Below are 18,465 nucleotides of genomic sequence, written 5' to 3'. Positions count from 1 at the left end.
TCATATTTCTCAAAATTTTGTTATCTTATTTAAACAAATTGCATGCAAATTCTTTTTTATACATTTTAAATGGTATGTCATGATCTATAAAAAGTAAGTAATAAATCAACGTATTTTTTCAATTAAATTACAGAGCCAAGCTAGGCCATGAAAAAAAGAAATAAATTCTGTTTCATAGAAAATTTTGTTTTAAAATAGAAGCGGGGCTCAAAAATAGAAACTAAAGTTTTTAAAATAAATTTTGTATTTGAAAAAAATTCTTCTTTAGAAGATTACTTAATGCTTCCCGTAAATACAATTTTGGTACCAGATCTAAAATATAAATATTTCTTACACATTTCTTGATGACAAGTGGATCTTTACTTCCATATAACAATCATTCGAGTAAATTTAAATTTTCATTTTTAATAAACGGAAACATATATAATTTGCTGTCACTTGACACGTGGAAAATTAAAATCCATGTTAAATTTAAAAAATAAAAATTAGAATAATATCGAATTTATATTTTTTTACATCATCACGGATTTTTATTGCTAGCCCGTAGTCAGTGATCTGAGACAAATGTCATGATTTGGGCTCAATATTATGTGTCGACGCACAAAAAATAGCCCATCTATGGCTTTTTTATTGACTCTAACATGAATATTGTTTCATTTCTACTATTATCAAGACTCTTGAACACATCTCATTTAAGAGAAGAAATGCAGTTAATGAAGATATATCAGGAAAAGGTGTCAAAAGATATATCAAGGAGTTGTGCAATGTTCCCAATGGGCTGACGACGTCTAAATAGATAAAATCGATTTAAAGAAACTGAAACCATAGATAAATTGATTCTTTAAGAACTTATGGAATATATGCATATAATAATTTTTAACGCTTGCTTTTTTGATGTAGTCTTGATGGGTTATTTTGAGATATTTATTTATGGGTTAAGTTTCTACCTATCAATTCCATATATTTAGATGTGCCCAGCACTTTTGGAATATTGCACAACCCTTGATGCATCCTTTGATACTTTCCCCCGATCTATCTTCATCAACTGCTTTTCTTCTCTCAAATAAGATAAGTTCAGTGTCTTGCGGAGTGTAAGAGCTTGCATATGTGCTTCTACTTCGCCCAGGATTTATAACTCCTTAACATATTTTTTTATAGAATTTGTAACCACTCCATACCAAGCCATCAAATATGGTATTATTCTTGTTTTAAATTTGTAAATTAAACCAATTTCATTCGCCAAGATGTCATACTTCCTATATTTTTCATTCTCAACTTCTGTATAGTTATCAAGGCTAGTAATACCCATTTCAATGGGCGAAATGATATTTTCTTTTTTATCTTATAGAAAAATATCTGATCTATTTTTTTGTATTAATATATCTGTTTTTATCTGGTATCAACCTTTATTTCAGCATTTTCGTTTTCGCAGATCTCTTGTACTAAGGAAGTTCTAATTTTTTTGGTTTTCTTAAAGTAGTATCGCCTTGATAGGAGTAAATGATGAAATATTACGATTTCATTGTGTCTTCGCGTGTAATCATGCCCAAAAATTTTTTCCATCTCTTTTCAAGGTGGTTATTTTTTTAATGGCTTTGTTAGAATGTGTAAATTTTAATCTCTTACCAAAAACACATTTCTGTCTTTAATAAACAGAATTTTCCGCCTTAACTTGTTTTAATGTTACCGTCTTTGTTTCATCTTGATGATATAACAATATCAACCATATCATTATTCTTGGCTTCAAAAGGTTTTTCGGGTAATGGTTTTATTTTTATTTTATAAAATAGAATTTCTTGCTGCTTTTTCTCCAGTGCCTCAGAATCGGTGGTATTGCCATGATATTTATTTTTAAGATATTCTTCAATTCGTGAGAGGTGTATCATATTATCATTTTCTACTTATAATATGGCAGCGCTCCTTAGTATACTGTTTTTACTATTTTAAAGCAAATTTTCTAGCTGATAGATCATCCTCTCGGCTTTTAATTCCATCACACATAACCCATGTTCCTATATAATTTCTCTTTATGTATAATTTTTGTTTATTATAGGCTGGATTTTAATAGAAAATTCGTTGTAAATATCCCTTATATTATTTTTAAGTTTAGTTTATTCTATGGGTATTAATTTTAATATGCCTATATGAAAATTTATCTGTATTGTTGCATGTTCATCAATAGCTTTAAATAAATTCCCAACATTCAGTTTAATCTTACATAGATTTCTTATTTGATTTAGTATTTGTTCTACAATTTTATCATAAGTTTCTAGCTATATATCCGATTTGCTATTATCAATTACTCCGAGATTTTTATAAGCTGCCGGAAATTGATTAAATGTTGCAAAATCTGCGCAAATTTCATGGCTATTGGCAGACTTGTTTTTGTTTATTCCAAGGCCTACTGCATTAAAGAAGGTAGAGATTTGGTCCGTCATGATTTTGAGTATTTCTAGAGTTTTTGATATTAATATGAGGTCATCTATAAAGAGTAGGTGATTTTTGTAGAGGAGTTATTGTCATTCATTACACACGCCCCGGAAAGCGTTCATTTAATTTTCTGCGCAAGGGATAAATACATAGAACGAATAAAAAAAAGGGAAAAGACTGTCTCCTTGTAGTATCTTTTTATGCATGATTTCGTAACTTTTTAGCTTAAAAGATATGCACCATTTGCTCGCAATCTTTATATAAAAGGCGTAATCCATGCAGGTAAATGCAGATTTTTAATACATGCATTTAAGTAGTTTTGTTCTATCAAGTCGAATGCTTTTTTTAACATCGATTCACGTTGTTTATAGATTGTTTTAATTCTTTTTTTTACATCGATTTAAATTGTATATAGATTGTTTTCATATTTTTTTGCATCGATTTACGGTGTACAAAGATTGTTTTCATGTTTTTTTCTACATCGCAATATGAATAATAGCTTTTTTTTTCTCGTTAAACGCATTTTTGTTCCTAACTTATTTTCCGCAATCAATTTTTTTGTCTCGATCTCATATTATATACTTTTTGTAACCGCTTTGCTGTAAATTATATAAATAAAACATACATGTGATTGGTCCGAATTCCTATCCTATTTTGACATTTTTTTTGGTATAAGATATGTCTTACCAGGGTAGAACCATTCTTCCTGATTTTTGTAATCCAAAAATTCCGTCGGAAGTGTTGATAAATGAATTTATGAAGTCTCGTCATCTTTTTAATGAAGAAATGTAATATCCCATCTAGTTCAGCAGCTTACCAGCTCAACAATGGTTCTATTCCGCTATTAAATTTAACCTTTATTGTGAAGATTATTTTTTGATTGTTTTTGGATCTATAAGAATGGACATTGGTAATCGTTATAATTATTTCTGCTGTGATTTTCAGCACATTTTTTCTTGAAAATACGTGATTTGTTTATTTGACGCTTCAATTGTATAATTATTGTTTTCAATCAACACTCTATAAAAAAAGTCTTTTTTTAAGCTGAAATCAGACATTTTCTCTGGTAAAGTCACATCTTTTTTGTAATAGTCTATCCTTTTCTTTAATATTCAGATCTTTTCTTTATACAGATTTAACATTATTTTAAGATGATCATCTATGTCTAGCTCAACGTTTCATAATCGTATTATTTTTCTTAATTTTTTTACTTTTTCTTTTTTATTTACACTGCGTTTATTTTTTAGGTTATCAGTTATAATTCTTATTCTCACCAAAAAATTAATTTTTTTGAAAAATATTCTTTGTCTTTTTCGATTTTTTTATGAGGCGTTTGTAGGTCTGTTGTGTGCTTTGTGGCAAGACTGCAACACCCGACATATTCTTGGGATTCTGGGTGTTGGTAAATGACCCTATTATCATATTAATAGTTTAAAGAATATTATGTTTAACTTTGTAGTATGGAATTTTTCTTGTTTTTTCAAGCCTTTAATAAATAGTTTATGCATAATTCAAACGTAGAAAAAAATAAAAAAAGCAGGATTATAACACACATCAATGGTTTATATAAGCTATGCAATTGCATACATTAATAATGCGTATCAAAGATTCAAATGTTAGAACTCTATTACTTCGTATTGTATACTTAAATGATGGAACATAGATAAAGCTGCAATCTGGCTGTCTTTTATTTGAAAGATAAATTAGTTATAATCAAAAATAGGGTTATATCATAAAAATAGTAACAATGTCTACTTTAAGATTTATTGACGGTTCACGAAATAAGAAATTCTTTTTTTATTTTTTTAAACAATATCGACTTTTTGTAGATTGCTAAAATTAATAATGGCAGTGATTATGACGATGTGAAGACACATGAATGATTTTAAGGAATATGAACTCGTGGTTTTTCATGAGCGTTGTGTTATTTTTCATTATTCTGTGGCTCTTTTTCTTACCGTGTATATCGTTTTTTTTGATTGCCATAACTTAGAAAAATCACATGGTTTTGTTAATTTTTTTATTAATAGTAAGAAACCTTTTTATTGTGGCTCGGTCATCTTTATATTCGAGTGAAAATTATCATGTATATTTTTTACTTACATTCATTTTGTTATTTATTCTATTTGACGATAGGCTGAATTATTTATTACGAAATAGGCATTTATATAGATTAGAAAAGATTTCGTGGAAATTTGATTATAAATACATATATATTCTATAAGTGATCATAAATTCTAGATTTCAAGGAAGGTGTTGTGCTGGTATTAAATATAGTAGTCGATATTAGATATATGAATATTTGCCTTTTAGTTTTCTATTCCACGTTGAGGGCCCAAAAGAAAATAAATAAAATTTAAGAAGCTGGATCAGAAAACATCGCAAAAATATATGTGAGATTTAAGATCAAATTTAACTACGAGAATAGAAATTCTAAACTTATTCGAATCGCACAGATGTATTTATGAATTTACAGATTTATTATATCTGTCTATTTAATTGTTTTATATAAAATTTCAGCATATTTTTATATTTGAAACGATCTTTGTCACTTAAAAGCCAGAAGAATTTTTATCATAACAAAATTTTTAGCGTTTCCTCGCGATAATATTAGAAAAATGTACAGAATAAAGAAATTATATTTTACTATGCTTATTTTTTATGGTTTTTTTTTAATTGTTGATGACATGTTTAGTTTATATTTTTTTTCAATTGTATAATTCACTTTACTTATTTCTGCTTAGAATTTATTATTTTCTATACTGAGCCAAACGAAAAAAATTTGCTTAGCCCACTTTTTTGCATAAATTTATAGCTTTTTTTAATAAATTTCTCATGTCATATGTCATTTGGAATATAAAACTATATAATTATCTTATAGAATATATTCAATATTTCGTTCGTATGTAATAAAATGTATAAGAATATGATAAACAACTATAGAAAGCAAAAAATTTATAATAAGGGCAATTCAAATTTTTCCATGTTAGATATATTTTATGCGAAGTTGGCTTAAATACGCTTCTTAGACATCAAAACTAAAATCCAAGGCTGATTTTTTGCATCTTTTTTTTATATTGTATGATATCAAAATTTAAGATTATAAGAGCAGATGCATTGTCTGATTATATATTTTTATAGGTGTGTAGGCGATAATTCATCCGATTTATCATCAATTTGTGCATACTAATTCAAAATTACCCTGACTCCATTTGCTTTAGACACCTAAAAGTAGACTCATAACATAAACACGACACTTCAACGCTTTGACCTGCAATTAGATAAAAAATCACAAAAGGGTTGTAAAATTGGTTTTATAAAATAATTTTTGGACATATATTATGTTTTTATCGAGTGTGCACTTATTTTAAAAACTGCCTTTTTGTTTAACACCAATGTTTTAATTTGATTTTTCGGCTCAAAACTTTCTAAAATACTATTATAATGGGAAATTGTCTTTTTCTTTGTATTGTAATTTTTATAAATTATTAAATAACGCGGCATATAATGACCCAAGTAAAAATATCTTCCGAATAGCATAGTAACTATACAAAAATATAAGTCTATATACACATACTTGTTTAATATACGGCATTTTTTTGGTTTTACCTGGGGAAGAAAAATAAAAAAATATAATAAAATCGTTATAAATTTGTTTCTTTTATCGAAATAAACTTTTCACATCTGTATATAGGTTGCAAAAAAAATGTATTTTTTGTGTCACTAAAACTGGCTTGATATCCAGCAGTGAAAGTTTTAGGTAAAGAAGTAAATATTGTGTGTTTAGACAAAGAATATAAATCCCCGGGTTTTTCGTATGCGTTTTAAGTATGTTATCTAATAAATTTGTTTATTATATGCAACATGTATTTTATAGAATTTCTAAGCAATTATACATCAATGTTCAAAAATTGAAAGCCAATCTGGTGTTTATTTCAGACAATAATATTATGTTTTTTACTTTTTCAGGTGCTTGTGTAACATCAAAATTATAAGCAGCTGTTTAAATACATAAATAAACCATCAAAGAAAAAAGATAGAAATTGGTTGATTGTGTTTTATCTATAAATAATATATTAAACATAACTTTTGAGCGATTATACAATTATGAAATTTAAATTATCCTTCTTTTATCTACTTAATTTGTTATTTTCAGACATTAGGTGGCTCAAAATTCTATTCAATCAACATTCATGTAATATCAAATAAAATAAAAATTCTAAAAATATAATTATAATGTTATTAAATGTCGGTTTTGGATAAATTGATCAGATTGTTTGCAAATCGGAGCGCGTATATGTAATATCAAATTTTCAGTTTTGAGATTTATTTTTCTAATTTACAAAGCCTAGTGAAATTTCCAAAAAGGCGAGTTTATGAATTATTTATGCTTTTTTGTAGCTTTAGATAAAAAAACTACTCGATTGTTCGTGCCATATATTTTGTATTCATTGCTTTTAAGGTTTTTTTTTAATTTTTAGATTTCCCTACTCGAAACAAATAATTGCTTTATATTATATAATTAAATTTTAATAAATATATTTGAATCTTTTTACAATGCTTGAAAAATTCAAGATTACGAAAACTTTAACAATTTCATATTTTTTATAAAATTTTGATATTGCTTGCATCAACATTATCATCAGCATTACAGATATTATGAAAAAAAGCATCTATTTATGACAAATTAATATAATACATACCATGAAAAAAAAAATTTAATACTATAAATTCAGATATGATGTGTATCTTCTATACTATTATGCCAAATTTTATCTAAAATTTTAGTATAGAAGTTTTATTATATCAAGCCCTAGGCAGTAGGGTTTTAACCTTTTTTTTGAGAATATTTATGAAATTTATGTTAAAAATTTTTTATAACGAATTTTTTCGTATTATCATACTTTTAATTCACTTTTCATGTTATAGAGACATCAACGAACGAAATATTAAAAGTTTAAACTATATTGATAGGGGATTTTATATTTAATATACATGCTTCAAAGCGAAATAATAAGTGATTTAAAACGAACAGCACATATTATCTAAATGAGAATGATCATTTAACGAATACAATTAGAAAAAAATAGATCTTCTTTATATAAAATTTAAAGTGTCTAACCTAGGCAAACCATTTAATTTAAGTAATAAAATCTTTCAACATTTTTCTATAATTTTATTGATTTTAAACTTTACCACTCATATTTTGAATTACTTTTTCTGCATTTACAACCGACATTTTTCCTTTTATATATAATAAAATTGTTATTACTAGACTTTTTGCTATTTTCAGAATCGAAAATTCAGCATTTACAGCTGAAAACTTTATAAATGTAAATTTTATACAAATAATTTTATGAATAGTATATAAAATACTTTAAACTTATAATTTGTACAATAGTGTCTAATTGTGAGTAAAATGCTTTAAAACATTTTATAGAAATTTTCTAATTGAGTCGTGTCATTTTTTTCCGAATTTCTATTATAAATATACATAAAATATTGCAGACATATACTCAAGAAATATATATGTCATTTATGAATCAAATTTTTTAAGAAATATATAGCTAAATTTTAAAATTGATTTTATTCTGAATTCTTTTTTGTTGATCAAAATATAGTGCATTGAACGCAAAATTAAAAATATCTTTCATGAATGACCCAATTTGAAGATATAATAAGACATCATAAAAGACTGAAAATATATAATTCTGAGAATAAATTATAATTCTAGCGCGATAGAAAGCAGTGTAAATTAGTGCATTATTGACCTCATGGTCTATTTAATTGGATATTTAACTCAATATGTGGACCAAAAATTAGTTAAAAAAGCCTATTAACAGAACTTTAAATGTCGGCTATAGAACTTATTATTTTATAGTGATTAATTCAATCTAATTTCAGAAGTTTAATTATGTAACTTATTATCTGACTTTTTTGTTATAGAAGCATATTTTTGATTTTTCTAGGTTGAAAATTGAATTATGAATTTTAAATCAATGGCATGAAACAAGGCATCTAAGCATTGAACTAAAATAAAAACCGATTTTTATTCTATAAATACCAAAATGAAGCGGTTGATTTGATTTTTACATACAACTAAAATGTCTTATCAAGATGAAGAGTAAAAAGCATATGTATCTGTTTAGAGAGCTTGACTATTTGTCCGGGAACAATAATATTTATTTTTGAAACTTTAGTCTTCATATATATCATTTTAATTTATTTTTTATCGTTATAACATTTCTATGTACACTAAAAATGATATATTTAGCATGATCCATATATAATTAACTCGTCGTAAATACGAAAAAGCCCAGAAACACTTTGGAAATTAATCTTGAGATTCAGTAATCTTTTTAATACCAGCATATAATATACTTGGCACTTATTATTATATTTACATTTGATATTCTTTATAAGTTGTGCTGGCGTTATATTCAATGAATATTTAGGTCAAGGACACCTTTTGTTAGGAATGATAGTATAATGTAAAATTTTAACACAATCTTCTATCATATTTCTATAGTTTTTTATTTCTCTTCCTTTCTTGGTGGGTTTCTTTTTAGTTATAAACCAGCATGCACTATAATTGTTAAATTTCTTTCAACTAGTGTCGTGGCTAATGATTTCAAATAATGTTTCTAGATTAATATATATAACATCTATCTAGCTTAAAAATAATTTTTTCCTATGTTTAAGATAGTTGAATGGATAGCTATCAAAAATCAAAATATTTGATGCTGAATATGGTTTCATCAAGAAAATAAGGAGGTCATAAATTTATTATGATTTGATTCCTTTTATATAATTCAGTTTAGTTGCTTTTTTCATAGTAGTTTACTCACGTATTAAACAGTAAATGATTTGACAGATATTAATCTTCGACCTTAAGCACAAACTTACATATTATGCAATTAAAATAAAGTGAGATTTGGGTTTATAACCAAACCTTCAGTCCTCATAAAAGTTTTGAAATTCGCTGATAGTATATGACTATTTCTCGAAGACTTTGAAAAATAATTACAAATGAAACATAAACTAGTTATTATATATAAAAGATTCATCAATTAACCATGCTGAAAAAACGATAAAATATATAAGAATAAATTTCTGCCTAGAATAATATTATATCTACACCGTAATGAACGGAAGTAGGATACAAACGGGTTTTTATAAATTTTTAGTTTTTTCTTTTTACACAAACACAGATGAAATTATATAGGGTATAAAAAGCATGTTTTTGTTCAAAAACATAAGAACTATATGATTTCTTCACTTGCATTTCTCAAAAATATAACTTCTAAGCGAAAGTTGCGTATTATTATTTTATTATGGACCACCATTAATTACATATAAGCATGCTTTTATTTGATGATAAAAAGTGTGAATTTAATTTTCCACAGATTTTTAGGAAAATGTAGATTATATATTCCGATTGCTTTATAAAAAAACCTTTCCTGTTAATAATGTTTATTAAATATTCAGTTTGTGGGACTTAACATTTAACTATACAGTGTAATTTTTATCTCATTATATTCTTCAATGAAATTCTATACATTATCTATATAAATATCTTTGATAAAGTTTCGAAAACTTTAATAAACTTTACAAGAACTCGTAATTTTTTTATGTTATCAATAGAACACAGTTTTGTCAAATAGAAGATAATGGAATAGCTATATTCGCAAAATATTAATTAATTCTCGTAAGTTATCAACTTAGTAATTGATGCTTCAAATTTTTATATTGTCTTCATTTCGTGATAATTAATCGTAAAAATAAAAACTATGTGGTATGGCAATATTATCGACGTCAAAGAATCCCCCAATTCTAATATAGTTTAAAATATTGGTAGTCAATCTCATTCTCAAAAAATTGCATTTTTAAATTTAAAATCGCCTCCATACATATAAAATTAGTGCTATTTACATTATACACAATTTAATAATAATTATCTTAAAGCATGATTTTTTTATATTTTTAGATCATCCGATGGAAACGTGCTATCTTTTTAAGTATCTATATAGTTTTATTTTTAAAGGATTAATAATTTTTTTTTTATTTATTGTGTGATCATGTGCTACCTCGGGACTTTTGTCATCAGTTTCATGCTAATTTAGTATAAGAAGTCCTTTGTGTATATATTTTTTATACTTTTAAGTTTATTGCAATGGTGATGATTGAAATACGCGATTTTTTTCTTTTCTGTTTTTATATGTGTAAAAGACCACCATGTGAGACGCTTGATGTTCTATCGAAAATAGGATCATGTTTAGGCATGTTTAAGCACCAAAATTTTCAAAACATAACAGGCATAAAAAAATAATTGTATTTGAAACTTCATCTGATATAAATCATTTTTTGATGGTACGTGTGAGGCCATTATAAATATAAAACATGATATATGCGTGGTTGTCAAATAAAATTTTAAAAAGAATTTCAATTTTTTTTATGTTACCAGTTTGGTCATTACTATAATTTTGTGCTTTCTGAATATATTTACAAAATAAAACTCTTAAATCAAATATTCAATAACACTCATAATTTTTAAGATAGATGTCGAAGAATACAAACTTTTAATTTGACTCTTTTTTAACCTTACTATCGTTGCAGAAAAATCCATAATAAGTATCTTAACCCTTAATTTTATCTATTTATTTATTTGGTTAATTTTAAAAGCCAGAAAAGATTTACTAGTCCCCAAAATTATTATTTTTTTATTTATCTAAATAAGTTATATATTCAATATATTTTACACATTATTGTTTTATTCATGATTTTTTTAAATCACTTATTAGTTAATCAAATGAAATCATTTTATAATTAATTTAAAAAATCTCAAAATAAAATAAAAAAATTATATCAGGATATTTTGATGCCTTATTAATGTTATTTCGTTCATTATTTGTGTACGAAAAAAACCTATCCAATTTGTACTGTATGGGTCCTGGAAAAAATGAAAGCGTTAAATGAATGACATAAGAATTTTCATATTTACATGCATAATTTTTTATTACATCAGAAGAAATATCTTCTTGAGAAATTCTAATAAATATGCAGAAAAAGCCCAAAAAAGAATTTTAAAATCTTGAAACAAAATTATAATAAAAATTTTAATATGGGATATCATACTGTGAAAAAAAAACACTTTTCACAGGTGTTTTAATTCCAATAAAGTATTTTATAAAAAAATAAAAGCACGATTCATTGTATTACAATAGCCACGATAGATTCAATACTTATTGTAATTTCTTTATATTTAATTATACCCACTTAGATTATAAATTTTTATCGGATACATTTTCTTATATAATAGCTTTCAGAATTATAATTTACTTAGCTTATTACCCAGATAAAAAATTCTCAAACCATGCTATTTATCCTAAGTTGCCACGCAAAAAGTTATGTGTTTCGGGTCACCTAAAAATGTACAAATTATACCAATATTAATTTGGTGTGTTTACAATTTTTGCATGTAAAAATAAGATGAAATCGTGGAATTTGGCACATAAAATACTCAGTGACCCATCTAAATTTTTCAATAATATTTTTTCTGGTAAAGCTTTTTTCTGGCTTCATGCTACATTTTTCGGCTTAAATAATTTTTGGCATGGATAAAACATCAATATAACAATGTAAGAAATTTACCGGTTCAAATAAATCCTTTGACAGGAATATAAATTAAATTTGAAGTGTTTATTGCATATTAAAATGCAATTTTTTTCTATTTTTTTGGGTAGTTCAACTACAAGGGAATAAAATATAGGCAGAAAGCTTATAAGATATTTTTTCAGCACATCTTTATAGCATTTAATGGTGAATTCATTTCAAAATAATTTGTATGATTTTAAATTATGAAAATTTTACTTTATTTTAATGACAATGTATTTGTTTCAACAAAGTAAAATCAATAACTTAACATTAAAATTCAATACCATGTAACTAATAATGGTGTCCACAACATGGGTGATGATGTCCACAACATGGATGATGATGTCCATAACATGGGTGATGATGTCCATAACATGGATGATGGTGCCCGTAGCATGGATGGTGGTGATCATGGGATGGATGGTGGTGATCATGGGATGGATGATGATGTTCATTATCTTTTCCTTTATTTTGACCCTGATCCACAGGCTCTTTTTCTTTACTTTGATCGTTTTTATTCTTATGGACATGATGGTCTCCATCATTTTTTAAAATCTCTTTTTCCTTATCGTTATTTTGCCCTTTTTCCTGATTTTGATTCTTTTTATTCTTAGGGTCATCAAGTTCAGCACCTTTTATTAATGTATTCTTTTCTTTTTCGTGGTTTCTATCATTTTCTTTTTGTTCTGTGCTTTGATCGTTTTTATTCTTATGGACATGATGGTCTGCATCATTGTTTAAAATCTCTTTTTCCTTATCGTTATTTTGCCCTTTTTCCTGATTTTGATTCTCCTGATTCTTTTTATTCTTAGGGTCATCAAGTTCAGCACCTTTTATTAATGTGTTCTTTTCTTTTTCGTGGTTTCTATCATTTTCTTTTTGTTCTGTGCTTTGATCGTTTTTATTATTATCGACATGATGGTCTGCATCATTGTTTAGGCTATCTTTTTTCGTATCGCTATTTTGCGCTTTTTCTTTTTCTTTTTCTTCTGTGCTTCGATCGTTTTTTTTCTTATCGACATGATGGTCTGCATCATTGTTTAGGCTATCTTTTTTCGTATCGCTATTTTGCGCTTTTTCTTTTTCTTTTTCTTCTGTGCTTCGATCGTTTTTATTCTTATGGGCATGATGGTCTCCATGGGCATGATGGTCTCCATGGACATGATGGTCTGCATCATTTTCCTCATTGTGATCATGATGAGAATTTTTCTTGTCATTATCTTTATTTTGATCTTTTTCATTATTTTGACTTTTTTCGTGGGAATTTTTATGTTCATGTGCATGATCCTTGTTGAGTTGATCTGATTTTTGATCGACTTTTGTAGAATTATTTGTTGTTTTTTTGTCTATTAATGGTTCCTGTTCCTGTTTCTCTTCATTTTTATTATTATCTTCATTGGAAGCATCTGATCTGGATTTATCGCTTTTTTCTACCACATTTTCTTTTTTTGATGATTCTTTACTACCAGAGCAAGGTGGTTCTTTTGTGCTTTCTGTAATTGGATTTGGTTTACTTGGTGGTGGAAAAAGTGGCTTGGGTTCGGCATGTGGATTTGGTCGCGTGCAAGGAGCCCCATAACATGGAGGGGGTCTATTATAAGGACAATAACATGGTGGAGGTCTGTAAGGACAATAACATGGAGGGGGTCTGTAGGGACAATAACATGGAGGGGGTCTGTAGGGGCATCCACCACATGGAGGGGGTCTATAGGGGCATCCACCACAACATGGAGGGGGTCTATAGGGGCATCCACCACAACATGGAGGTCTGTAAGGGCATCCACAAATACAACTATATGCTGTAAAAGTTAAATACTGCAAAACACACAAATACAAAGCAATTTTCTTTTGATTAAGCATTACATATTTATTTCTTGTTAAGTTATTTAAGCATCTTTATCTCGCTCCGATAGCATTAATGGTGTTAGTAAAAAGAAAACGGGTTTTTATTGATTATAAAAGCTCTAGACCATAAATATAATAAATTAGAAGAGGAAATTCATTGATAAATTTTTAATATCTTATCTTAACCCTTAGATACTAAATACTTTTCCGATAGCGAGAGACTAGATTTATTAAATATTTGAATAGAAAACTTCGGTTCCTTTGATTGCTCTATTTTTTTATTTACACAGGATTGTCTGCTCAATAATAGGATAAATAGATTTAAAAAACGTGTTTTCTGGATTGTAGTCTTATATACTGGATCATAAACTGCAAGCATGGTAATTTATATTCCCCGTATCTATGCTTTTACTGTAATTTATATGTTTTTTCTTCGCTTTTAATAAATAGAAAATCATCATGCAATTGTATAGATAGAGCTCGATTGATTGTTCTACAGAAATATTGATATGCAATAAAGGAGGATATTAAAATGAATTTCTTAACATCAAATTTTAAATTTTGTGAGAAGCCAGAGAGAAATACATTTGGAACATTTAATTAATTCTGATAAAAATTTTCAACCATAATTTGGCTACTTTTGCATTAATCATTATTAAATTTAACAGTTAAGGAGTTAAAAATCCTGGACGAAGTAGAAGCATGCATGCAAGATATCTTACACTCCGCAAGACACTTGAACTCATCCCATTTTATAGAAGAAGAGCGGTTGATGAAGATAGATCAAGGGAAGGTGTCAAAAGATGCATCGAGGAGTTGTGAAATATTCCCAATTGGCTGACCACGTCTAAATAGATATTTGTGATAAAAATATAATTAATGTATAAATAAAGACGAATTTAACAAGTCTTTAGTGCCATAATTTTTTTAACCATGCTAATTTATTAGTTATCTGATCGCACAGAAAATGTTGTTATTTTCAAATTGCTTCATTATATTTAACGTTATTTTATTTAGTACTATTTTCTAAACCAAATATATCCTTTATTTTTATATTTACATATTGAATTATATATTTATTTTTTATGCTAATTGTGCTATGATTGTCTTATTTCATTGTTTTGGGTTTTTCCGATGTTTTTCTTATATTTTTAATTTATGCAATATTTAATTTCAAATCTTCAATAATATTTTGAAATTTTCGTATTCATAATTTTGACAATATACCCTCAAGAATGGCCAATTTTCGAAATATTAATGCTGTGCCTTCTAACAAAGAATTAATAGATATTGTTCTCAACAAGACTCAAAGAAAGACGCCCACGGTTATTCACCCGACATATCATATATCTAAAATACGAGTCTTCTATATAAAGAAGGTGAGATTTACATCCAAAGAGTTTGTAGATCGTCTTTCGTCCATTACCGAGCAATTTCCCCGTTTAGAGGACATCCATCCATTTTATTCAGATCTCATGAATGTTCTCTACGACAGAGACCATTTTAAAATGGCACTTGGTCACATAAATCAAACCCGATCATTAATTGAAAAAGTAGGAAAGGAGTATGTAAAACTTTTGAAATACGCAGAGACCTTGTATAGGGCAAAGCAACTAAAAAGAGCTGCCTTGGGACGAATGGCCACCCTCGCCAAGAAACTGGGAAAGAGTATGGAGTATTTGGAAGAGGTAAGACAGCATCTTTCCCGTTTGCCATCGATTGAACCATCATCGTTGTCTCTAATTCTTTGTGGATATCCGAACGTTGGAAAATCATCGTTCATAAATAAAATTTCTCGGGCTCATGTTGATGTCCAGCCATACGCATTCACAACAAAAAATCTTTTCGTAGGCCATTTCGATTTTGATTATTTGAGATGGCAAGTAATCGATACGCCGGGAATTTTGGATCACCCGATTGAAGAGCGTAACACAATCGAAATGCAAACAATTACAGCATTGGCTCATATCCAAAGCACCGTTCTCTTTTTAATTGATCTTTCGACTGAGTGTGGATATACCGTGGAAGAGCAGATTGGATTGTGCGAGAGTTTGGAGCCTCTTCTTGGAAATTTTATTGTTGTTCTTTCTAAATCTGATGTGTACGGAAAGAATCTTATTTTGAATTCAGAAAGATGCGACGTTTTGATGGAAAACCTTGAAAATATTGATTGCTTAAAGAATGATAAAAATGCACTTGAAAGAACATATAACTTCTTGGTTAAAAGAAGGTTTATTATGATGAGTACAGAAACAGAAGAAAATGTCGAACATGTGAAGAAATTGTCGTGTCAAACTCTTCTAAAGCAAAGAGTTGAGAAAAAAGTCGATACTGAAAAAATAAATGAGGTCATGAATCGAATAAAAATTATAAGAAACGAGGGTGTAGAACACCAACAAGAAAAAGATATGTTGAGAATCGGTAGGGTTGTTCTTGAGAAAGAGAAATTTGAAGCAGACAGAGAAAATTATGTTTTTGATGAAAGAGAAAATTATTTGTGTGATGATAAGTATGATATTGTTCCTGAGTTCTATGAAGGAAAGAATATTGCCGATTTTATTGATCCTGAAATTGAAAGTAAGTTGATGAGAATCGAAGCTGAAGAGGAAGGAAAAGAAGCACCTCGAATATATGATATATTTACAAGAGAAGAGCGGGAATATCGTGAATTAATTGGAATACGTAAAAAGGAAAGGGAAATCGTTAAGAATGAAAAGAAAAGGGCTGCTATTCCAAAATCGTGGATTGATAGGCGCCAAATAGTTGATCGGGAAATAATCCCACAACCCCGAAATGAAATTGGTCCAGTTATAATTCCAAAGGGTACCTTTAAGAAGATAAAGAATCAAAGATACTATGACAAAAAACCTAAGCATATTTTTAGAAGCAGTAGCAAAAAAGGTGCCAAGGGTAGGTAAATTATTAAAATAATAAAAAATTTATTTGATTAAAAAAAAAATTGATGAATTTATTCAATCTCTCCATTTATTCGCTTAATATTATTAATTGTTTTTACAGCTATAATTGTGGCATTCATTTGATTTAAAAGAATTAAATTTGGTTAAATTAATTGAAGCACTAAAACCTTTTCGGTTAATATTAATTTATTATTCTTACAGTTATATTGAGGCATATATACAAACATTGGGATTGAGAAAGACCCTTGAATTAATGCGTCTCGAAAGTAAGAGAAGAATACTAAGATAGCCGAAAGTATTAAAACGCTATTCTTATGGGAAATAAAGCAAGCTGTGCTTAAGATCATAAACTAAAATTATAACGAATAATTTAGCACTAAAGCAAATACATTTATCCTTACAGCTATGTGGAGAATCATTTTATTTGATTAAAAAGAATTAAATTTGTTTAAATTAATTAAAGCTCTACCGCTTATTCGGTTAATATTGATTTATTATTCTTACAGTTATATTGAGATTGAGGCATATATCCAAACATTGGGATTGAGAAAGACCCTTGAATTAATGCGTCTCGAAAGTAAGAGAAGAATACTAAGATAGCCGAAAGTATCAATACGCTATTCTTATGGGAAATAAAGCAATCTGTGCTTAAGATCATAAACTAAAATTATAACGAATAATTTAGCACTAAAGTAAATACATTTATCCTTACAGCTATGTTGAGAATCATTTTATTTGATTAAGAAGAATTAAATTTGGTTAAATTAATTGAAGCTCTACCGCTGATTCGGTTAATATTAATTTATTATTCTTACAGTTATATTGAGATTGAGGCATATATCCAAACATTGGGATTGAGAAAAACCCTTGAATTTATACCTCTTGAATGGAGGAGATGTATTTAGGAAGACTTTAAAGATAGCCAAAAGTATCAATACGCTGTCCGCAGGGGAAATAAAGCAAGTTGTGCTTAAGAATAAAAACAAAATTGTAACATAAATTGAGCCCTACAAATAATTCTAATTTTTGCCTATTCTGAGAAATTTGAAAACAAAATAGATTGAACTTTGATTTTGAATTCGAGAAACTTTAAAATATTTGGATAATAAATTATATTCACAATTATATAACGCAAAATCACCCTTAGAACTTTGATTTTTTTCTTTAAAAATAAAATTTGATTTGTTTCCCATTTGTATCTTTATCCATGATTTGGGCTATTTCTTCTATATTTAACCCTCTTTGTATGTCTGTTTGGTCCAACAGTTGTTCTCTATCTTATCGTTTGAATGAAAAATCAAAGTCAAGCGGTTTTAATTTGATCAGGTTAATCAGGTCACCGCTTCGAGGGAAATTTCATATCATCACACAATGGCTTTGATTACTCGCTTTTATGCTCGGCAGTCGAGTCAAGTTGTACCAGCGCAACGTTTAAGTGGTGTTTCAAAACCAAAGGCTTTCTTTATTGAGGATCAACCTATCAGTGCATTATATACCCTTTGTAGCTGATCAGCATCAATTAATGAATAAATAAAACATGAAGCTTTTTTTGTGAAAAATTTGAATACTCAATCATCTAAATCAAAAAATATTTTAGATATTTACACCTCATAACCGT

The 18,465-nt window shown here is 27.7% G+C and overlaps 1 protein-coding gene and 1 pseudogene across 1 annotated transcript; one reads left to right on the top strand and one right to left on the bottom strand.

Annotated features, from left to right (window-relative positions):
• Window positions 1–12,360: 12,360 nt before the first annotated feature.
• On the bottom strand, window positions 12,361–13,944 carry LOC147065783 (uncharacterized). Its single transcript, XM_085956247.1, has one exon. It carries the CDS (start codon window positions 13,942–13,944, stop codon window positions 12,376–12,378), a length of 1,569 nt encoding a protein of 522 aa, XP_085812373.1. The 3' UTR covers window positions 12,361–12,375.
• A 1,220-nt stretch (window positions 13,945–15,164) lies between these two features.
• Window positions 15,165–16,593, top strand: LOC147065782 (uncharacterized; annotated as a pseudogene).
• Window positions 16,594–18,465: the final 1,872 nt, after the last annotated feature.

The sequence above is a fragment of the Rhyacophila brunnea genome, unplaced genomic scaffold (genome assembly GCF_057557595.1).
Source record: "Rhyacophila brunnea isolate RB1 unplaced genomic scaffold, BYU_Rbru_1.0 scaffold_57, whole genome shotgun sequence".
In the NCBI taxonomy this organism is placed as follows: Eukaryota; Metazoa; Arthropoda; class Insecta; order Trichoptera; family Rhyacophilidae; genus Rhyacophila; species Rhyacophila brunnea.
This window is presented reverse-complemented; position numbering and strand designations above follow the sequence as displayed.

Excerpts from the sequence above, each read along its gene's own strand:
- LOC147065783 (XM_085956247.1), bottom strand. The coding sequence starts at position 13,944 with ATGCTTAATCAAAAGAAAATTGCTTTGTATTTGTGTGTTTTGCAGTAT.